General features: G+C 36.2%; 2 protein-coding genes across 2 annotated transcripts; one reads left to right on the top strand and one right to left on the bottom strand.

The window, feature by feature from the left end:
- Window positions 1-858: 858 nt before the first annotated feature.
- LOC138315825 (uncharacterized) lies at window positions 859-3044 on the bottom strand. The gene has a single exon (XM_069257116.1). The coding sequence runs from the start codon at window positions 2665-2667 to the stop codon at window positions 1468-1470; it is 1200 nt and encodes a 399-aa protein (XP_069113217.1). The 5' UTR covers window positions 2668-3044; the 3' UTR covers window positions 859-1467.
- An 8796-nt stretch (window positions 3045-11840) lies between these two features.
- On the top strand, window positions 11841-20565 carry LOC138317010 (histidine N-alpha-methyltransferase-like). Its single transcript, XM_069258643.1, has 7 exons — window positions 11841-12017; window positions 14743-14881; window positions 17542-17644; window positions 18529-18632; window positions 18832-18909; window positions 19621-19797; window positions 20289-20565. Exons 1-7 carry the CDS (start codon window positions 11841-11843, stop codon window positions 20489-20491), a joined length of 981 nt encoding a protein of 326 aa, XP_069114744.1. The 3' UTR covers window positions 20492-20565.
- Window positions 20566-24091: the final 3526 nt, after the last annotated feature.

Raw genomic sequence — 24091 nt, 5'->3', positions numbered from 1 at the left:
GTTTTGGAGAATATCAAAATATCGTCAAGAAAGATGAGACATTCGCGCAGATGCATATCACCCATGCACTTTTCCATTAAACGCTGGAATGTAGCTGGTGCATTCGTGAGACCAAAACCCATCCGCTTGGTTTCCCAGAAACCCAAATTGCCCACGGAAAATGCGGTTTTCTCTCTATCAGCTTCGTCTACCTCGACCTGCCAATAACCCGAACGAAGGTCTAGCTTCGAAAAATATCGCGACCCGCATAAAGTATCCACGGTGTCGTCGAATCGAGGTAACATATATGCATCTCTGCGCGTACGAGAGTTCAACATACGGTAATCAATACAAAAACGTAGACTACCGTCTTTCTTGCGAACAAGTACCACATTACTAGAGAATGGACTTTTACTCTCCGTAATAACATCAGCTTCCAGCATATCACGTATATGCTGTCGCACTTCCTCATACATGCCGGGAGGTATTTTCCGGTAAGGCTGCTTAAAAGGCCTTTCCTCGATGAGGTCGATCTTGTGCTTAACAATGTTTGTACAGCCGATATCAAAAGCACTGGTGGAAAATGCATGCTTCCAATTACCTAAAACCTGACGAACCCTCAGCAGCTGCGCCTCAGAAAGATTTTGTGTGTCAACATGAAGACCCAGTTCCTCAGGTAAGGACACTGGAGAGTCAACCTGTGAATCTGAAGCCAGATTATCAACAATTTTAACCTCATTAGCAAGACAGAGGGTTGCCCTCGGGTTAATAACTATTGGCTTCGCTGTAATATTACAGATCTTCACAGGTAACTTGACACTAGACACATTCTGTCTAACCCTAACAACTCTGGGGCAGAGACTGTATACTTAAGGTTAGTATCATAAAAGTTTTCTGTAACGAGATTTGAAGTACCCGGGTCAATACCCCGGACCATACCGTTAACTACCATGGACTCATAAGGAGCCAGCTTGACAGACTTCCTGTTAAAAGATTTCACAGTGTAAGAACAGGTAATACTATCGATTGCTGTTTGCCATGATGTAGGTATACTTGAATAAGTTTCATCAACGTTTAGATCTCTAACTAAACGAATAACATTTGTTCCTAACAACACAGGACAAGTCTTGTTATAATCAGTGTCAGGCACGATCAAAGATAGAATGCTGAATGGTTTGTCATTTATGAAAGGTATACACAAATCTAACTCAATATATCCTAAGTAATTTAACTTAGAACCATTGGCCACTGTTATATCTACAGCAAGTGTATTCAAATCCTGTAACTCAGGTTTATTGGACAACTTCTTATAAAATCCATATGACATAGTGGAAACCATAGAACCACTGTCTATCAAACACTTGACTTTGTGTCCCTCAATGACCACATGACATTCGTTGGATACTCCTACCAAACGATTCAAAATATCAGTGTGACCTTGACCTTGACCTTCATTGACGGTCTCTACGCGGCCACTAGCAGAGACCGCTAGTTATTTGGGTGCTCCTTGGACTTACCCTTATCCTGACCTGATTTAGGATTGTTTCGGTTACCCCGGTAACCACGACCTCTATTTGACCTCTGTCCTTGACCCTTATTATGACCTTGGCCTGATTTGCCATGCTCCGCATTACCAAGTTTAGAGAGAATCTGATCAAATTTTTGATCGATTCTAGCCGAGAGTCTGTCCTCAACATCTTTGAGTTTATTCTGAAAGTCCTTGCTAATCTCTGAAGGATTAGTAGTTACCTGTTGCTGTTCAAGTTCACAAGTAACAGAGTGACTCTGGCTCTTAACCTTTTTCTTGTTATCAGTGGAATGTACAGTATCCTGTTTAGAAATATTGATTTCTTTTTCCACCATGCGGATTTCTCGCAATAGTTGGTCATAACTCGTTATCGAATCATATTTATGCCTAGTCTGACTCCGTAACTGATCCGAGTATAGTGACGTCCAAAATTTGTGACGCAAGAGATCATTTTTTGCCGACCTGTGTAAGGAACCATTATCTATCGCTGTCTGTAATAGTGATTCCAATCGACACCCAAAATTGACAACACACTCATCAGGTCTTTGTTTTGAATTAAAAAATTCCTGCATGACCATACCATGAGTTGATGTATCGCCAAATAAAGAATCTAATTTGGACAAAATCTGTGGTACAGTAGACCCCTCCCCTAACGTCATAATCATACGTCGCGCAGTACCACGCAACGACCGACGGATCGCCTGAATCAACAAGCTGGGAGAGACATCTGGGTCTCTGTCCAAACTCCTGATCTCAAATCTCCACTCCATATAGGATATGTCCCCTTTCATGGGAGGGTCATCCCCAGAAAATGGTGGAATCTTGGGTACAGTATGGGACCTATTACCCGAAAATGATGAAGTGCCATCATTACTTGTGCTATTTAAAAATGAAATAGAACTAGATCTCCCTCTATCCAAGGGGGGAATAACTGATGGTTTAATACCAGTTCCATCCACAGTACCCTTAGTGGATATAACATATTTCCCTTTGGACAAGAGATGTCTAATCATGTCATCATCAGACATTGTAGGTGATTCGGGATCAATTTTGACCCCAGGTTTAACCTGTTTATCCCCTGGGCCGCCAGAAGCTACTCCAGCTCCCTTCCCATCATCCATACCTACTGTATCATGATCCATCTTTATTGGACTGGGCATAACTGTATATATATATACAGGTTATGTCAACATACAAGCTTACAATAAGTAATAAATGCAAAATAAACAATCATACACAATCATGAAAAATTTTAGTGACAAAACGCTTCATCCATACCCGAGCCAAAACTCTGCCGGGATGAACACCGTCTTTAAATAACTCAAAATTAATCACAGGTTTCCTGCCTTTTCTCTGGTATTTCAAAAGGTCTGCTCTAAAATTTAGAGATTTTACACCTAATCGTTGGTCTACCTCCTGAATGTAATTGTTTAATAAAGTAATTCTGCCATCCAGAATCCTATCCTGATCTATAAACAAATCAGGGCACTGGTGACCCTTATAAGTATTCCAGGATACAATTGAATATGGAGGAATATCTAAAAAATATTAGTTTGATTGTTGAAAAGTTCTTAACAAATGATACAATCCTATCAATTTGAAAATGAATAAATTCCTCACACTCATTGTCGCTGTTTTGAGCGAGATCTATAAATTTGCCCTTCTTGCTGGTTAAGTCACACGTACCTATCCAGATGTATAATGTGATATCCCCATACTTTCTTTGTTTACCAGCAAGATTTGACTTAAGCCAAATATAAGTTTGATTGAAATTTGCTCCAGGCCAACAATTTATTTCTAGTTCGAACCCTAAACATTTGATTAAATCCAAATTCCTACGCAAAGAAAAACCTTTTCTACTAGTTACAAGTATAGGTCTACTAGATAACCTTTGTGGGGATTCAATTGGTTTATCTAAATACTTCTCCAACTTACTCAAACTCATTAGAATTATCTGAGGTCCAGAATGACAAAAGTGGATACAAAATATATTTTGCCCCTGTTGATAACACTAGTTATAGATATCAATGACAACTATCAACAGTAAACAACAATTACAAAATTAATATACAAGAATTACCAAGAGTAGGCAGCCAGGTGCAAATCAATGAATAAATATGACAATATGATGAAACACAGTTGAAAACAGGATCAATGCAGATATACATACATGCTTACCTTACTCCATGATGTGCATTTGGGAATCAGGGTATAGTGCAAGGGAGGTAACCTATCATGATGATGAGTCAATGATGATGATGATGATGATGATGGTGATGGTGCTCAGTGACAGTGATCAAATCCTTCCAGCCCTGGCAAGAAAACTAGAACAATGAATACATGAAATATCACTCACAAACCCACACACAAGCATCCTGACAGTTATGGTCATAATAATCATACAAAGTACATGATAAGCTGAGAAACACGAGGACAATTTAAGCTAACTAGCAAAATAGAATGTGAAATGGAAATTAGGCTACTGAAGTCAATTTTGAGATCAACAACAGTTACAAAAAAATTAATGTGTAAATGTGTCAAAATTTATAATTAATTCTAATGACTATATCAATTTAAAGTTATATATGATTTACGAATAATTATTGATACATAATAGCAACATAGAAATCAAATTATTAATCACAATAAAGTATTTGAATGTCTATAACTTCACACGTTAGCAATGCCAACAACAGTCACTCGCGAATCATCAATTATCAAATGCACATATGCGCAAGCACACGTGGCGATATCAAAGTCATCCTGTCACAAGTACAGTCTGTCTTCAGCCAAACTTGGTACGATACACGTTATACAACCAATGCAAACACTAACGAACTGCCGTATTCTTGGCGTCGAAACAGGACGATACGTAAACACACACTAACACAAAGGTCACTTCGAATTCCGGGTCACAGATCCTCCCATACGGATCGCGGATCCACCGCTATGGCGGGCACCTGCTCCGGTTTGTCGGCGCAGCCCTGGTCTTCCACAAAATACCAAACCACGTTGGGCGCCAATTTGTAGCATGGGTTCCCCAAAATAATAAGGGACGCTGTCTTTTGGTACAAATGTTTATTAATTGGTACGAAGACCTGCAAAGCAGATAAAGTATAAAAGTATAAGTTCTCTCACACGTCATTCACACGGTGATATAAATGGACAGAAATGGACATATTATATTTACATGATGAATACGTTTAATGAACACTTTCATACAGATACTTACCAGGGCTTCTTGCCTCTATGTGACAATGGTGAATTGAATGCTGGGGTTGAGCTCGACAGGGACGTCCGTTCCTGTCGAGAGGTGAAGTGAGAGTGCGGTGGGGAGAGGCCGGTGATTAGAGTGTGGACAAGTGGTCCGTGCGGCACGTGCACTTTACATACATTTAAATGACGAATGGCGCGATGATTTAAAATGATGTAAACAACACCTGGCTACATATAAAAATATATAATGTGCATATTATTATGTTATACGAGTATCAGAGCAACTACAAATTCACGTGTGTTTAATTACATCACTTATCTGCCTCTAACAATAAAATGTGTCCTAGTTTCTAAACACATATATTTCTCAGTGTGTAATCACGTGAGATGAAATTTCCTATAAAAATATGTAAATTGTGTATTTGTGTAATAGAAAAATAGTATATATAAACATTAAGGATAATCTGAAATTTGTGATAAAAACAATCGACATAATTCATGAACATGCTAAATGTGGTAACTTATCATAGTAAAACAAGTAATAACCATACACATATTCTCTTGTAAAAGAGTTAATATGACAAATCTACGTACCTGGGAAACCAATGATTGTAAGTGGCAGTAGCTTTGCCCAAACTCCAGGTCCAGTCGGATGTCATGGCATCAATGTGAAGGTTCTTTTATTTCTGTGTGTTGGTGTATTATAGAGTTGAATGGAGTCAAACGCTGAATTGTGGTGTCAGTACTTTATTCCGGACGACTAAATGTGTCCAGCACTCATTATGACACTGGGGGAGTGACTACCCACTGGGGGAGTGACTACCCACTGGGGGAGTGAGTACCATACAGAGTTTCGATGGGGTTTATGTAAGCCTCAATGTTCATGTTGTATAATATCTATACATAAATGTTAATCACAGTGTCATTCTTATTTAAATTAAAATCTGACCACTGTACCTGATTCATATTACAATGTACATAATCACTAAACGCCATATCATCCAGAATGCTCACGAAAGAGTCATTCAATAGCCTCCATTTATCCACAAGCCTGTATCTGTTGTGGCGAATAGGACCAATATCACAAAATATACACACTATCAAGTATAGTTAGAATTATGTGATAATATTTGGTTATCATATAAAAAATGAAAATTAATTGTTAATTTATAGAGTTACAATAAATATGATCAAAAATTATGTCATTCCTCATCTAGGAGTTACCTCCCCTTATTTTTATAAACCTCATCATGTATATATGTTTTATATAAGTATTAGTTTGTACCACCAATATCGGGAGAGGACTAAGATAGGCTACGCCTGATGTCTAACCCAATTGACACTAACATCTTTTTGTCAATAAAATATTTGGAAATTGAAATCCACAATGTTTACGAGAGGAACATCAGTGGAGGAGGCCTCGTCAGATTTGTTTGTTTGTTTGATTATTTTAATGTCCTGTTAACAGCTCAGGGCCTAGTTCCATGAACATTCCTTAAAGTCTATGGAATTCCTTAATTTAAAATTCGCCAAAGGAAAGTGTTGCGTCAGTTAAGGAAAGCTCCCTAAGTTAAGGAACCTTAAAATCTGATGGAGAATTTTAATTTAGGGAATTCCTTAAAGCTAAGGAGTGTTCATGAAACTGGGCTATGGTCATGTAAGGATGGCCTCCAATGTATGCAGTGTGTAGCGTGTGTGAAGTGCGAGGTGCGTGTATTGGGAGACTGCGGTATGTACGTGTTGTGTCTTCTTGTATAGTTGAACTGTTGCCCTTTTTATAGCGCTATATCACTGACGCATGCTGCCGCAGACACCAAGCAACATATCCCACACGGTCACATTATACTGACTTAGGGCGAACCAGTCGTCCTACTCCCTGTATGCTAAACGCTAAGCAGGAGCAAAAACTACCACTTTATAGACTTTGGTGTGCCTCGGCCAGGGGACTATACCCAGCCTACCTCACATGGGCGAGCGCTCAGCAAAAAAGCCAAAAGTGAGCGGTTTCAAGGGAGACGTTAGGAAGAAAAGAAAAGATTATAAATTTAGTCGCCTTTTACGATCATGCAATAGCTATATATAGGGGCAGCAGGTACAATTCAAACGCCATACAACGAGGCTCACTTTCACCAATTCGCTGTAAAACCCACTTTTCTGAAGCATTTCTGTAGAATTTGAGGTTATGTCCTTCTAAGCACTGCTTATAAAAATTTTACAGTGAACACTGCATATATCTTACAATCAACTTTTTATTTATTTATTATATATGTCCTATTGGGAACGGCCTCCACAGTGAGCGCGCACAACCTGATATGACCATAGAGGTTAACCGATAAATCCCACACGGCTGAAACTGGTGACAAAATGAGTGAATGGAGTTCAAATAGATAGCACCCAAAATATTACCGATAACTGAGCTCGAGTTTATTTATACGGCATGATATATTTTATATCATATACCAAATTATAAGCTTATACGCTTTCTTAAAGATGCTCCACCGCCGACAGAGCATTAACGTGTTTAATCGTGTATACAATGTTTATATATGTCTACTTAACACAAAAAATAATTTAAAATAATTTGTTTTTGCTTTTGGTCCCGGCACAATCAGTACTTCATTCCATATATGACATAAAACCACGAAATTTTTTTGTGGGTGCAATTTTTTTTTCCAAAATTTCTGTCTTGAAGTAAAATAAGAAGCTCAAACTTTTCGTTTGCGATAAATGTGTAAAGTAGGTTAACTTTAGTAACTGAAGAAAATACTAAATCATCTGCTCAAATTTTTAATGGAGACGAAATACCATTTGTCAGCGGTGGAGCATTTTGTAATATTCATTTTTTTGAAATCTGATTGTGTTTTATGGCCGACCAACTTACAGACCTTGATACATATTGCATATATATAGAGATGTTAATCTAGAGCCAAAAGCCTATGATTCAAGCTGGTTCTGTGGTATTCCTGGATTGGTTGGCTGATTAACGTCCTACTAACTGCTAGGGTCACGTCACATCGTCTGTACGCAGTGTGATTCCTGTGGATGGCTGTATATATCTGAAGAAATGGCGGTACATGTATGTTATTGTTGTGCTTTTTTTTATTTTAAACATATATTATTGTCATTTACTGTTGACAATTGGGATTGGACATGGGATTTTGTATCTTAATGACACCTTCAGTTGTGCTTCTTCTTAATAATGTTTGAAGAGAATTAAATTTCCTTTTTCTGTATTTGTTTAAGAACATAATTAACATTAGTTTCCATCAAACATATGAAAACCTTGTGTAATGTTGCTGTTCTACGGATACGAAAGAGAAAATCGAGATGAATTGTTTTCAAGACTGACACTTGAGGTGGGAGTACCATTAACAATGTTGGTTTATTGTTAACTGGATAGTAATTTGAAGACACGTGATATTACGGTCTAACCACCCTACGCCAAACTAAGACGAGCCTCACACAAACTTTTTAATTATTATCATAAATATACTCAACAAGAGTTCCACTGTACAAGATACAACATGAATATACTGCAAAACACGCACACGTCATGGACGCTATACACTGCATGTATGGGAGGCCGTACTTACGTGACCCTAGGTGTCAATACGACGCGAATTTAATTAAACAAACAACCAAAACAACCAATTCGAAAACCCATGGAATTAAGAAACGTATATATATACTAGAGTCTAATGTTAAACATAATTGAAAAATAAACTAGCTGACTTTTAAGGCAAAAACTCTCTGGAAATTTTAGCATTCTCTGATAGAAAATTGAGCATTTATTTGAAAACGATTTTATTCTAGTATTTTACTAAAAATAGAAGTAACAGAGATTGGTTGGAAATTCGATCGATCAGATCATCTATCTTAGCCTTTATAAATTGCAGTGACATTGGAATGTGTCCATACATTTGGAAGAATGCCTCTTTCCCGAGGTGTTGGGACCAACCCGATGTACGATTGGTCCAAATACCGAGTGAAAGAGTTTTGATATTAAAAAGATTTTGCATATCAATAAGGAAAAGGCTGCTCATTATAAATGTAGATGAAAGCTGGGGGTGGTTTCAAGAGTGCAAGGATGAAGTATAATGTTTCAAGAGTCCAGGAATGAAGTATAATGTGTATGGAGCGTTGAAATGCAGGATGTTTTGTCACTTTGAAATAAATAATAAAACATATACGTTGTGAATGCATCAACCGCTACAGCTTCACTATCTAACCTGTTGTTTTTTGTTGGGTTTTTTTTTTTGTATATTAATCAATATTACATGTATTTTGTTCATTAGATATGTTTCCTTTGGAACTCGAAATTGTTCATTTGTTTCTATCTGAATTCATCACGTATCCTATTATGTAATCGTGTTCGTTTTGTATGTCTTGATATAGGGGCAGATCGCCTCGAAAATTTGACAATTTTGTTTTGTCCACACGGTTGGAATTACTTCCTTGTCCCATATTTACCATTTGAAGTAATTCGTATCCAACAGACTTACGTTTGATTGGATCCTGTGTCATCTGAAAAATCCTGTTGATATTACTTCTTTGACCCTTATTTGAATTCATCTTCAACAAAAATGCATTCTTCATGAAATTGTATACAAAGGAATATCGTTAATTGCAGAAATTTAACTATTGAACACGAAAACCACTGAGGAAAAGTTTAATTGTTATGGCAATATTAAAACATTGTCACACATTGCTATACGACATTAAATACCACTAATAAAAAGTAATAAAATATTTGTTATGCCGCATTGGTTTTATATTAAAGAACTTATTACATTAACTGTATTCAATTACGTTATTTACATACATATATTTCCATTCTACTTCCAGTTTCCCGTTTAATCTATGTTAATCCAGATGGGCAATATCTGGCTATGAACTCCAATCTGGTCAAGCGTATGAATATCTAACGTTTTCGCCGCGTCACTGACAATGTATTCAATGTATACTTACGCCTATACATAACGGTCAAACAATTTCAAAAGTGGTTTTAAAGTTGTGTAGTCTATGAAATTTAATAGTATTATCGTGTTGACAAAATCACTTGTATTAAAAAAACGTCATCGCATAATTTTCATTTGTTCGCTTGTTTCAAACCGTTTTGTGTTGAACTATATTCAGAAGTTGATGCTATTGCTGTTCCGTCTATTGAACTTGGTGACGTCAACACTAGCGCAAGCGGGAAATTTAAAGGATATACGTGTGTAGTTTTGAATTCGAATGATCGTAATGGAAATATAAGTAGTAAACTGTTACCAGATTGGACATACAGTTGATATGAAGCCCATCCGTCCGAAAGATAAATATTCATGGCGCCCTAACGGGCGTCATTCTATTTATCTTTCTTCCGGATGGGCTTCATATCAACTGTATGTCCAATCTGGTAACAGTTTATTGCTTAAGTGTATAGATGTATATGTGAGAAGTGTATTTCGCATTCCTTTGAAATTTTATAGTTATGTTTAAGTAGACTTTAACTTCATCTCAGAATAGCAACGTATGCTACCCCTTACCCTTAATTATGAGATACCAAATATACCGTATATTTCAGTAATTTTTGCCAGATCTAACCCTTTGTAGATACAGTTCTGGTAATAAACTTTTGAAATTATTTTGTATATCAATAGTGACAAGGTTGTCCGTTCTAAATGCTGATAAAAAATGAGGGCTTTGTGCTTACTTGTTTGCTCCATTTAAAAATAAACGTGTTCAATTGAGCCTAAAATGCAATAGAGGCGGCTAGTACAATTCTTACGCCCTACCCGCAGGACATTTATTTGTGGAAATTGAACAATTAAACACTGCAACGACTAATTAAACGTTTAATTGTTATGGCGATATTAAAACGCAAGATGTCACACAGGGCTATATAACATTAAATACGACTAATAAAATATTTGCTATGAAAATTAAGGAAGGGGTGGCTTGCGGGGGTTTGGTAGGGCGGGATTGGTTGATTTACTTGTTAGTCTCATCTAAAAATTAACGTGTTCAACTAAAATGTCAGGTGACAAAAGTGTATTATTTCCCAAACCGATGTCTACTTTTTTACAGTGATTGTTTGAAAGTAAAAACAATTCAAGCAATAACTGTTGAAAATTAAAATGTTCAAAATGGCCACCAAATGGGTCATTTCTTGAAATCCCTGTATAAAATAGAAGTCTAACCTTTGAGAGGTACATGTAACCCTTTGATGGGGGCTTTAGGAAAGCCGAGATGACAAGGTTTTGCTAAGTCGAGCAGCAAAATAAAACTTGCAAGATAAAACCCGTGCATTCAGATTTATCCTGAAACCATTATGACATTTAAAAAGAAATTTGCAATTATTTACCTGGTTTCGCTCGAAGCTTTTTAAAGTAGAGGAATAAATCAGTCACTAAACCGAATGAGAGTGTACTCCTTTCAACTACAGTGGCTGTGGAAAATATTTTATGAACATGTGGAATACTATAACTACTAATTAAACGTCTAATCGTTATGGCGATATTAAAAAGCAAGATGTCACACAGGGCTGTATAACATTAAATACCACCAATAAAATATTTGCTATGTCATATTGGTCTTTATATTGAACAAGTTGCATTAACTGTATTCAATTGTCGCTATTTAGGGTAGGTTATTGACATATATACGTGAGTATATTGCATTTATTTTACTTGTCCAAACTCGTTTTCTTAGACGGTACGGTACACTTTATCATTTGTAATGATTTAATAAGTATATACATAAAATGCTTGTTTTGGAAATTTTAGATATCTATTACGTTTTTTTCGGTAGGTTTTCAGATTTATCAAATGGGTATTGAATTAGTATCGGACGAATTTTCAGGGAAGTATTTATCGGGACGTATTCTAGTTTATGGCGGATGTTGTTGATTAATCTGAAGGTTCTTACATTTACATCTGTCTTGTTATGATAAATTTCAGTCATGCACCTCGTAATATTTTGCTCCGTTTCATAGACCCTGGCCTTGAATATGAGTGTCATACATACATTGGTACTAATTATTTTATATAGAAAAGGTCAAATTTTATAATATCATGGAATACTTGAAAAGTTATCGCCTACATGTCTAGAATTTGTCTCACGACTAGTTAGAGCCATGGAAGACGATATCAAGCGAATGTTAACAAGAGGACTGACGTCATCTCAACGATATATACCTTCTTGGTATAACTATGACGAGACTGGATCCAAACTTCACCATATCTTCGCGACAGAGAATACTAATTATTATTTTACAAGTAGCCAGGTATCGGCACTACAAGAAAATATACAGGTATGTCTGAATGATTGCCTTCGTTCACACTTCGATGAACAGTTCAGATTTAGATGTTTCCTGTTACACATAACACACAGAAGAGAGTGTATGAAGTATTACTGTGTAATGTGTACTTATTTCGTCAATGTAAAATGTATAAATTTTGGTCGAAGATTATATATTGCAATGTGCTGTAATAATCTTTCTATAACCATTAAACATACGTATAACGTATAAACATTACTCATTTTCGACTTTAAGATGTAGATGATTGACATTTTATAACAACTGGTGACTATTATAATATTATTAACATAATTATTATTTACTAAATCCTTTCTCTCAGCATTAGATCATCACATGAAGTTGTACAGTGTACACAATGCCACGTTTAGAAGGAAATAAAGTTTTAAGAGATTCGTGTATAGTTAGGTCACCTGAGACGAAGTTTCAAGTGACCTATTCTAATCGCCTTTTGTCCGTCGTCGTGCGTCGTATGTCGTAAACAATTTACATTTTCGACTTCTTCTCCAAAACTGCTGAAGCAATTTCAATGAAATTTTGCACACAGCTTTTAAGGAACAAGGCCATAGTATATATTGGGAAAACACATTTTTGAGCCTTATTTGGTCATTTGTGATAGGAAATGAGTCAAATTTTGTCAGACCTATCAGTATGAAATCAACAAATTTCCCATAACTGACCCCAGGGGCCTTTGAGGTCTTATGCGCATTTTTCATAGGAAATTAGTCAATCTTGTTTAGAATTATTAGCCTGATATAGAATTTTAATATAATATCCATATTGGTCCTGTCCGACCTCCTGGTAGCAGAGGGCGGGGCCAAAATGGGCAAATAGGCTAAAACTTCAAAAATCTTCTACTGAAATTCTGGAAATATTAGAATCATATACTCTCCATAAATGGGTCTTAAGGTCCTTTAAAATGTGAATTATATGACCCTGGGGTCTCACATTTCCCCCTTGGGAGGAGGTCAAGTTTACTACAGTTTATATTAGGAAAACACTTATGGCTCAATTTTCATAGGAAATTAGTCAAACTTAGTTATAATTATTAGCCTGAGATAGTATTTTAATATATTCATATTGGTCCTTGCCGACCCCCTGGGGTTTGTTTGGTTTTGGTTTGGTTTTACGTCCTATTAACAGCCAGGGTCATGTAAGGACGTGCCAGGTTTGTTGGTGGAGGAAAGCCGGAGTACCCCGAGAAAAACCACCGGCCAGCGGTCAGTACCTGGCAACTGCCCCACATGGGATTCGAACCCGCATCCCAGAGGTGGAGGGCTTGTGGTAATATGTCGGGACATCTTAACCACTAGGCCACCGCGGCCCCACCCCCTGGAGACAGTGGGGCGGGACCCAAAAGGTGTCAAATAGGCTTAAACTTCAAAAACCTTTTTCTAAAATTCTGAAAATGGTAGAATCAAATACTTTTCATATATTGAAAGGCCTTAAGGACTTGTTAAAGAAATCGTGAATTTTATATGACCTCTTGGAAGGGGGTCAATTTACTATAGTTTGTATAACGAAAACACATTTTTTTTGCTCATTTTTTATAGGAAATTACCCACACTTGTTTAGAATTATTAGCCTGAGATAGCATTTTGATATAATATCTATATTGGTCCTGGTGGCAAAGGGGCGGGGCCAAAATGGGCAAATAGGCTAAAACTTCAAAAATCTTCTTCTTAAATTCTGGAAATAGTAGAATCAAATACTCTTTATAAATGGAAAGGTCTTAAGGTGTTTTATGAAAATTGTGAATTATATAACCCTGGGGTCTCACGTTTCACCTTAGGGAGGGATTCTAGTTTACTTTAGTTTATATATGAAAAACACATTTATGAACATTATTTGCTCAGTTTTCATAGGAAATGAGTCAAACTTTATTAGATTTAGTAGCCTAAGATATAATATTTTAACATGCATATCAGTCCTCGCTGACCCCCTGGGAGACAAGAGGGGCGGGGTCAAACGGGGTCAAAATGACTTAAAATTAAAAAGAAAATTCTGAGTTCCCAGGTTTGATGGAAGTAAATACTCTTCATAGATTAAAAAGTTTAATTCATAAAATCACTGACCAACTTCAAGGGCCAGTTTATTAGTGGTTATATGTCTTTGTTTCATTCTAAACGACCGTTAAGGCCCATAGGCCTCTTGTTTGTCATTGGAGTGAGAAACATCATTGTTGTACAAAATTCAGTTTATCTTTGACATAAACACTCATGTATCTAGTTAGCCTTGATCACATGTCCGTATGTTTTGGAGGTTGTAGCATGTTCGTCATGTATCTGTTTGTATTGGTGGAAACTCTTGTCCAGTTTATAGTACTATCTTACCGAATCATATCAACGGGCAACACACCAAACCTGAGCACATTATACTCAGAACAAGTAAACCAGTCGTCCCACTCCCTTAATGATGAACGTTACGCAGGAGTAGAAACTACTTAGACTCTGGTGTGTCTTGTTCAGGGAAAAACGAAGCGGTGTCAAAAGAGATGTCTGGAAAAAGCATAATATCATAACTTTATTCGTCTTTTATGACCATACAAAAAGGCCAGTTACTTGCAGAATAGTCATATCCCAAAGTAATCGAGAAATGTAAATCACGATACACGCTGTTTTTATTGTTATTACAGAAGTAAAATCGTTGCTAAATTACAGACTGATAATTGTAATATGTTGTCGTTAGTCTATTTCGATATTATTGTGTTTATTTAAAGGCTATAATTCCCCGTGTCCCATATGATGTAACCTTGGTAGACCTTGGAAGTGGAAATTGCTCCAAAACCAGATATGTTATTGACGAATTGCTGAAAAGTCAAAAACATCTCTCATTTTACCCTGTAGATGTATCTGAAGGTTAGTGTTTAATTCATATATTGAGCATTCTTGTGAATCATATACATGGCATAGCCTTATACAATAACGGTTACCTTGTTTTCGTTTAACTACAAAACTTAATGCTAGTGCATTGTAATGTGAAAGAAGATTCAGATATATCGATTTTAAGCAATATTACCCCCCCCCCCCCCTTCACAATCATACCATGAAAAAGACCTTATCGGCCTGTTTATCGTTAACTTTTTTTTCAAATTTATATCAGGCAATATGTCTTCAGTTAAATTCATGTCAATTTCAGGTAAATTTTTCAGGTCAAACTTGCCTGAAAAAAAGCAAAATAAGTGATTTCAGGTAAAAATCTTGACCTGAAATTGATGTGAAAAAATCAGGTGAAATTGACCTGAAATTCATATGAAGATTTTGATATGAATTCACATGAAGATTTTTTTCAGAAATTGACATGAAAAAAAATCTTCATGTAAAGACCTTAATTTCAGGTGAATCTCATGTCAATTTCAGGTCAAATTGACCTGAAGACATATTGCCTTTGGTTTGGTCCAAGAACCTGTTGCTGAGATTATACAAAACTGATTTACCTTAGAGAGCCTAGGCCCTTGCATTAAATAACCTCTCGCAATCCTAGTCCTATTGCAACAAAAGGAATTTGTTTTAACAAAGTTACGTCGGAAAGAAGAAAGTCGGTTCACGATTCTTGTTGTATACATTATTGGTTCCTTTAGTAACACCTTAAGTTAGCCCCTATACACACTTTGTTTAAACTCAATTGTGTTTAAGAATACCTTGCAGTGGCGTAGGAAGATGAAACGTAACGGGGGGGCAAAGGTCCCCAATATTTCGTAATCCCCCCCCCCCCTTCGCGCGCCACAGGAGATACTTGATTTTTTCATATATCATTACATATAATCCTTGTACACATCAGTTGTATATATAGAAAGTGGCATCGCTAACAGGAAATTAATGAATACGCAAATTAGCCTGGGATTTTGGGGGGTCCGCGGTATCCCCTGGAATAATATTACGATTTAGAATTTTGATGATTTTGCATGCGCCGAAGGCGCGAGATTTTGGTGTTTGGGGGGGGAGGGGTGCGGGGGTCTACCCCCGGGGAATAAAATGTACGATTTTGAATGGGAGAGATGAGTTTTACAATGCATTTTGTTGAATTTGCGAGGGCCGCAGGCACGTGATTTTGGTGTTTGGGGGGGGGGGGGGGGTGGGGGGTCCGGGGGTCTCCCCCGGAAAAAAAATTACGATTTAGAATTTGACGATGTATTTTGATGAATTTGCGAGCGTTTAAGGCGCAATTTTTTGTTGTATGGTGGTCCGTGGATTGCCCCCGAGAAAAATATATTACGATTTTGAATGGCCGAGATTAGTTTTATAATGTATTTTGATGATTTTAAAGCGTTCTTAACACAGTAAATTTCGATTTGAAGTTACCTGCATTTAGAAATGATAATTGTGAGTGTTCTCATACCATTATGCAACTGAACATACCGGATTCACACCATCGGCACATCGTTGTGTAACTCAAAATAATAACGAATTGATTGTCTTGCTAAGACCAAGGACGTATATGAAAAAAAAAATCCTTGCTAAGACATATAAACAAATTAATCTTTTAAGAAGCATTTTTTGAAATAGTATAATCCCTTGATGGGCATTTTTAGTCTAGTTCGTGTGTATTAATTTTTCATTATCAAAGTATGAATATTACGTGCTTGAACGTTTAAAGGGACAATTCAGTCAAAGAGAACATTATAATTTGTACATATATCGGCAAAAAACAGTTCTAATGGAAATTAAACCTGTCGGTTTTACTATGATATGCATGAAAGTCCATGGTTGTGATATGTGTGCAGATGTTCAAACTCGCTCGCTGTCCGCCATTATACATTGTGGTCGAACTTCTTGTATGCCGAACCCTGTCCCTTGCTCGTAGAGTAATGCAACTTTTGTCTAGAACTGCTCAAACCGCTCTGACAGTAGTGTGTTCACCTTATTAGATGAATTGTCTTGCATAAAAATCATTCAATCACCTTCTCAGTGGTTATGTAGTTTATTTGTTTAACGTGAGTGACTTTGGCTCGGTATGGGTACAGCGTCCATATTGTACCTGCTTAATCGTATTGATCAACGATTTGATATTTCAACAATATTAATTAAAATACTAAACAATGGCATGGAATTTGTCAATATTTTATGTTATGTGTTTCATAAGAAATGTAGAACAATACATTTATGCCATATTTTGCTTCTTGGTCTTGTAAAAGAATTCGCCTGAGTGAATTGTCCCTTTAAGGAAACGCGCCGCGCAGCAGAAAATTTTTTAAAATGAAGTACAAAAATGAACAGGAGGACCCTTTTTACATTCAAATGTGCATTTTTAGAACATTTCACTGGGCGAAAATGGGGGGGCAAAAAGACATGTTTGCCCCCCATCCTGGGGAACGGGGGGGGGGGGGGCAATTGCCCCCCCCCCCCCCCCCCCCCCCCCCCCCCTTCCTACGCCCCTGCCTTGGAATTGATAAATAGTCATAAAACTTTTCACTTGTCAGACTGGTTCTCAAACATTTTGAAATGAAGGCGGTCCATACCATAGCATTACTGTTTCCATTTGATATGCATTACTTATGTTTTTTTTTAATTTTTAAAAGATTTCCTCATGGCGTCAGTAAAAGATTTGACAAAGGAATACGGCGACTCCCTAGATGTTAAACCCATAGCCGAAGACTACGTAAAGGCAATAGAAGAACTAAGGTAATTATACAATAAAGTTTGTTTTGTTAAATACACATTAAAGTGGAGACTCAACATGAATATACTGTAACATCCTAACACATTCGCACACTGCGACATATTGCTTGCATAGGGGTCGTCCAAAAATGACCATTGATGTTAATAGGAAGCCCAACTGAGTATTGATACGCAACGAGATTTATTATGTATTTGACCCAAGGTTTGATGGATAGTTGGTACAGCTTAACGTCTTATTATCAGCCAATGTCATCTCAGGAAGTCTCTTCTGTATTTTGGAGAATGCAGTATATTCGTGCCTTCCTAGTGGTGGGACTCTTGTCCTTAGTGCTATCACAAGGTCATATCTTCAGATATAACAAATACAAAAACTTAATTTTGGCAAATTCGTGTAGATTTATTAGGGGAATATATATTTTAAAGATGCTCCACCGCCGACAGAGCATAAATGATATTCATCATTTGAACAATAATTGGTGTTTAATCGTGTATATATATATGCCTAATTAATACAAAAAATGATATAAAATAACTTTTTTCGCTTTTGGTGCATGCGCAATCAGTACTTTATTTCATATAGGATATAGTGCCACGGAATTTTTTCGAGATGCAATTAATTATCTTTCATATTTCAACTTGAAGTAAAATTAGAAGCTCAAACTTTTTAATTGTGGTAATGGTGTAAAGTAAGTAACTTTTGTAACTGAAGAAAAATACTAAATCGTCTCCTCCTGTTTTTGATAGTGAAAAAAATACTTTTTGTCAGCGGTGGAGCATATTTAATATAATTTAATCTTAAATCTTAAAATCACAATTATATTTTTTTATTTTAAAGAGAAAATTTTCTTATTAGCGAATGTATCTGTGTTTTATCTGGTATATTACAGAATGATGGAGGGACCCAAAATTATCTTGTGGTTTGGTAGTATCGTCAACCTGACATATGCAGAGCAGGTGAATATTCTCAGCAAGATTTCTACCATAATGTCTGGTAAGTATCACAGAAAAATAACTACTTCCATTGTTATTGAAAACATAATTTAACGGAACTTTATGCTAATCAAAACCTTGTTGTAAAAGTATTTTAGGAACGTATTATATTGTGTAGTGATAGGTTAATAAAGCATGTTAACTACATCAATGTAAATATAATATAGTACTATATTATGTTTCAAAATTTTATTTTCCAGACAGATGTCGTCTAGTGTTCAGTGCTGACATTACTCAAGACAAAGAGACTGTTATTAAGGCTTACAATGACGACCAAGGTAATATTCCTCATACTCGGTTTGATTGCTTGATTTTTAGGGCATCTGACCATATGTAGAGTAACATTGGAACGATCTCGGACGAGTTTGAAAATCAGCTTGATTCGACAGTGATTTACGGAGTTATTGCCCTTTCCACTAGTTTTTACTATTGGACCTTTTCAGCACGAGTACTTGAGCAAATATGAACCGAGCTTAATGAAACGTTGTATGTAGACTAACATTAGAAATATCTCGGACGACTTCGAAAATGAGTTTGATCCAATGATAGTTTACGGAGTTATTGCTCTTTCCACTGATAATTAATATTGGACCTTGTGAATACGATAACTTGAATTAATATGCACTCAGCTTCATGAAACTTTGTACTTAGACTAAAATTGGAAAGATATCACAAAAGTTCGAAAATTTACTGATTATATAATAACTTACAGAGTCATTGCCCTTCGCAATTATAATTATTAAATCTTGTGAACATGATAACTTGAGTAAATATGCGCCGAGCTTAATGAAACTATGTATGTAGACTAAAATTGAAAAGATCAGCTTGGTTCGACTCCAAATTATTTACAATTATTTAGTCAAAACTGTTATTCAAATCATACGAAATGCAATTAACATGGGCAAATTGTAGCATTTATGTGCAACATGTGTATATAAAACCATTGAGATATAATATTGCCATTTCTTCGGAATATTCTATCGCAACAGGGATAGCACGCACATTCATACAAAACGCTGTCGTCCGACTGAACAAAGAAACCGGAAGTAAAATCGACCTAAAAAAATTCACTTATGAGGTGGATTTTGTTTGTAACAAAGAGCCCCATTTGCTAAGCTACATACAGGTCTACATGCAGGCACAGGAAAACATCCAGTATCTTATACGTAAGATTTTTAATTCTAGTTTATTTTTTTCTGTAGAATCTTGTATGAGAACTCGGTTTGGTATTTCATGTCGCATCCTCAAAACACGTTTTAGCATGGAACATCCTGCAGAACGAATCGGGCTCAGATTTACTTTATGTATAAATGTGTCCAATTTAGAAATCATGTATGACAAAATACTTGGATTTACATTCATTTTTATCATAAAAAAGTATTTTTACATGAACTGCCTTTGCGCGTTTTTTTTTTTATAATGAGTGTTTTTATTAAATGGACAATATATATATCATAATCTTACCAACATTAGAGCAGAAATAGTATTTGTAGAGCTGTTAAAGCTATTAAATTTACCATTGCCCGAACAGTTTCCTTTCTCTCTTCCATAATATTTCACAGTCTATTATGCGTCATTGTTATTCAAAGTTCAAAGAATGACAAAATGTAAACATAAATCGTGTCAAGTGGTCATATTGATGTTCTTTATTCCACAGCTGGACTTGGTATAGACCTGGTGATGGAGAAGGGCGAGCGTCTTTATTTCCATGAGGGAGATGGATATAGTTATAAATATACCCTTGAACAACTACTGCACATTGTTGAAAAGGCTGGTCTCCGTCTTAAGGATAACTGGTCAGATGATCAGAAACATGCAGTTTTTTGTCTGTGTACAAGTAGCAATGCAGATGTTCAGTAAAATGAAATGGCTAGATGATGTTATGGATATGTATTACGTTATAAATCATGTTCATCCTGCAACAATTAAATCATTTCTTGGCATTATCTAAGCTGTTCTGTCATTTTTATTCGAATAATTGTTGTCAGGTTCTAGATTTCAACTCTTTTCGCGTCATCATCCCTTTATTGTCGGACACAACATAATTAGATGTTACATGTATCCTAATGTCGAATGCCTTGCAAATAGGGAATAAGAATTGTACCTGTTGCCTTTATTGCATGGAGCGATTAAATTTACGATATTATCTTCCCTTATCTTCCTTACATACTTTATTCGTATTTAGCCTCTCTCTATAACACAGCCTCACATTTGGACTTCGGTTGAGCGCTCGCCCCTGTCAGGTAGGCTCTAGGTACTGTCTCCTAGCTGAGACAAAGTCTATAAAAAGTTAGTTTCTGTTCCTGCTTAGCTCTCATAAAAAAGGGAGTGGGACGACTAGTTCGTCCGTTTTCAATATAATGTGACCGGGTGCGTTGTGCTTGATATCTTCGGCGGCACGCATCAGTGATAAAACACTATAAAAGGGCACCACTATACAAGAAGACACAACACGTCTAAACCGCAGTCTCCCAAAACGCACACCTAACACTTCACACACACATGATACCACATACACGGGAGGCCGTCCTTAAATGAACCTGACCGTAAATAGGACGTTATAAACGGGCCGTCCTTACATGACCCTGACCGTTAATAGGACGTTGAATAATCAAACATCCAAATTCAAATGTCAATGACGTCTATGTGTATACCACCATTTATGTGTCATTTTGTCCTTGACATGTCCTTTAATGAAACCGCTGTGTGATGTAGTATGTGGTGGGGATTACTGGCGCAGTCATTTGAGTTTATGTCAATTATATTAGATATAAATGTAAGTATAAAAGAACTATAAAATTACACTAAAAAGATACCAATACGGTATCATAATGTATTGCACATAATTTACTTAAAATTAATGTCTTGTCATTTTCTGGTATTTTGTGTTATGTGGTGTAGTTGGTTATCCAGATCCGGGTACAACCGAAGACTAAGCTTTTCTCATCAGCAAATATCAACCGTGAACATCTATATAAAATCTCAATCAGGAGACAAAAGAACTTAGAATGGACTATGACTCTTTGATGAAAACAATTCATCCCGTTTTTCGTAATTAGAACATATAAATAATTTTCTACACTACAGGCATTAAATTAAGAAATGGATACTATTCAAAGGTCTCAGATTTTATCATAATTTATAAAGACAACAATCATCAATAATCATGTCATTTTATCGATATGTATATATCTCATGATCGCGTATTAATATCCTTATCCCGGCCGCCACGCCAGTTAAATTCAGGAATGAACAATCGCGTGATATTTCTGATATCTTGCGATTTAGCTTCCGGTTCTCATGATGATGTGAAAAGTTTCGGCAAGCGGAGGCTCGAGCGGTCGAAAAATCTAGGGCTAATAGGCAGAGGCGGTCATTCAGGTGTGGTTGGGCGCGGCCATTATCGCCCTGGTGTTGTCAGTGACCAGTATTTCTTCAGCGATGGGGTTATTGCCGGCGGGAATGATGGAGGAAGGCCCTTTCGGAGAGCCACTCCGTACGACATCTGCTGTCGGTGCGAAGCTATGTAGGACATTGGGGTAGACGGTGAGTAACCAGGGTCAATACGTACGGACAGGCGGAGTACCCGGCTTACGGAGGTTCAGCGCCCAGCACAAAATAATAATGTTAATCATTTAGTTACATGGTACGATAAATATGCAGAACATGTATAGTTTTTTTAATCTGTTGTTTCTCACACACAATAACTTGTTAAAGGTCGTTATTGGAAATCCCATATAGAGATTGGGGAGTACATAGAGGCCCAGTTCTAATGGTGATGTTATACTTTTTATTTCTTTTCTACCCAAAGCCTTTTTTTAAGAAATAATAGGTCCTCAGTTATTTTATTTAGTAGCTGAAGCAGTTTACAACGACTGTGTAGTTCAGAGGTTTAGCGCGCGAAATATGAATTGTCTTTTATCGATTATTTTGGCTCTTGTTTCAGGAGAAACGTTTAAGTTTTTGGCCCGATGCTGTACTTTCGTTATTTGTTATACTTTCAACAGCATTATTAGCAGCAGTTATTATTTGTGCTTCGTTGATCAGAATAGGTGATGACGGCACTCTAAAGCCCCTTTGTTTTCTATTCAGATAATGTCAAAGGATCACTTCTTACAGTGAGGATCGAAAATCCATCTCCTGAACAGTAACGTCTATAATATCCATTATCTATAAAAAGAACGTTTCAGTTCAATGTGTTTGAGGGGAGGGGCGACATAATGCCAATATTGTACCTCAAATGCATATAATGAAGTGTTGAAATTCATTCATCTGGATTTCTGCTGGGTTCAATTCATATATTCTACCTTCTTAAATGCCATGATAAATTATATTAGCAATTCCTAATATAAAAAAAATAAGTTTTAAATTCTCTTCTTATCCACTATTTTATAGAGAATATCTTGATGGAGTTTTGATGTTTCTGTTCACTTTGTTTTGTCAAGGACTTGTCTCCCCTAGCCAAATAAGTTTTTGTTGGATTGTTTAGATAAATTGCAATAATCAACAATACCATAAATACCCATTTTGGTGGAATCCTTTGAAATAAAATTTGTTGATTTAAGGATTTAAAAGTAACACATTTTACTAGTTGAGTTAACATGGTTGCTCAAAGTCGGTCTGTTGGCAATTTTCAAGTTTGTTTTGAAGTCAAAATTGAATATGTCTTCTTTTATGTAAGAATTATTTGGTTAATACCGTGTCAAGTATTTAGATAGTTTTTAATCCATTTTCTATGTAGGATATTCTCACCTAAAAAGACAACTATATCAAGATATCCCCAAATATAAAAGTGTGGTCGATCAAATCCTCATTTAGTGCAAATTTGACTACAATGTTCCAATTGGATAGTCCCTAAGTTGAAATATCAAAAAATGGGAATATCGATTTTGTGATTAATCAGATTGCAAAATCCTATGGCAGGTTTTACCACCATAATGGAGCTTTCTTTATCAAGTGAGATTGAAGTTTCAGTTTAATCACATATTCGAAAGGTCTGTGTTTTATTTAAGGAATGATTTTTATTTTTGTTGTTGTTAAATTGTGTTAAATTACGCGTGTTAACGCGCCATGTTGAAATACATGTGTATCTGTCCAACTAATGTAGTTTACACACCAGTTAACACAAAAAATAGTGTATTTACATTTCAACCGACTGCTTCTTTTAAATTTAATGTTCCGTAAAATAAAACTTCGTTTTTTCAACGTTATGCGATTGCTGTGACAGCCAGTCAATTAATGGAATCCCGTAACAGCTGACTCCAATTTGGCGAGAAATGCTGTCAAGTTCAGAAAGTACACAAACTAAAGTTCCACAATAAATTACATTTTTCATCCCATTGATGCAATATTTATCAAATATCTTATTTTCTGAAATATTATTAAAGATATAAATTACATTCAAATTGTTTAACTGAAGAATAAATTTTGTTTGTTTGTTTGTTTGTTTGGTTAATTAAC

Source organism: Argopecten irradians, chromosome 2 (genome assembly GCF_041381155.1).
Source record: "Argopecten irradians isolate NY chromosome 2, Ai_NY, whole genome shotgun sequence".
NCBI classification, from domain to species: domain Eukaryota; kingdom Metazoa; phylum Mollusca; class Bivalvia; order Pectinida; family Pectinidae; genus Argopecten; species Argopecten irradians.
Note: the sequence above shows the minus strand (reverse complement) of the source record. Positions and strands in the feature narration are given on the sequence as shown.

Coding starts and splice junctions, on each gene's coding strand:
- LOC138315825 (XM_069257116.1), bottom strand. CDS start 2,667: ATGCCCAGTCCAATAAAGATGGATCATGATACAGTAGGTATGGATGAT.
- LOC138317010 (XM_069258643.1), top strand. CDS start 11,841: ATGGAAGACGATATCAAGCGAATGTTAACAAGAGGACTGACGTCATCT. Junction 18,633..18,831: donor GATTTCTACCATAATGTCTG/GTAAGTATCACA, acceptor TTTATTTTCCAG/ACAGATGTCGTCTAGTGTTC. Junction 18,910..19,620: donor GGCTTACAATGACGACCAAG/GTAATATTCCTC, acceptor CTATCGCAACAG/GGATAGCACGCACATTCATA.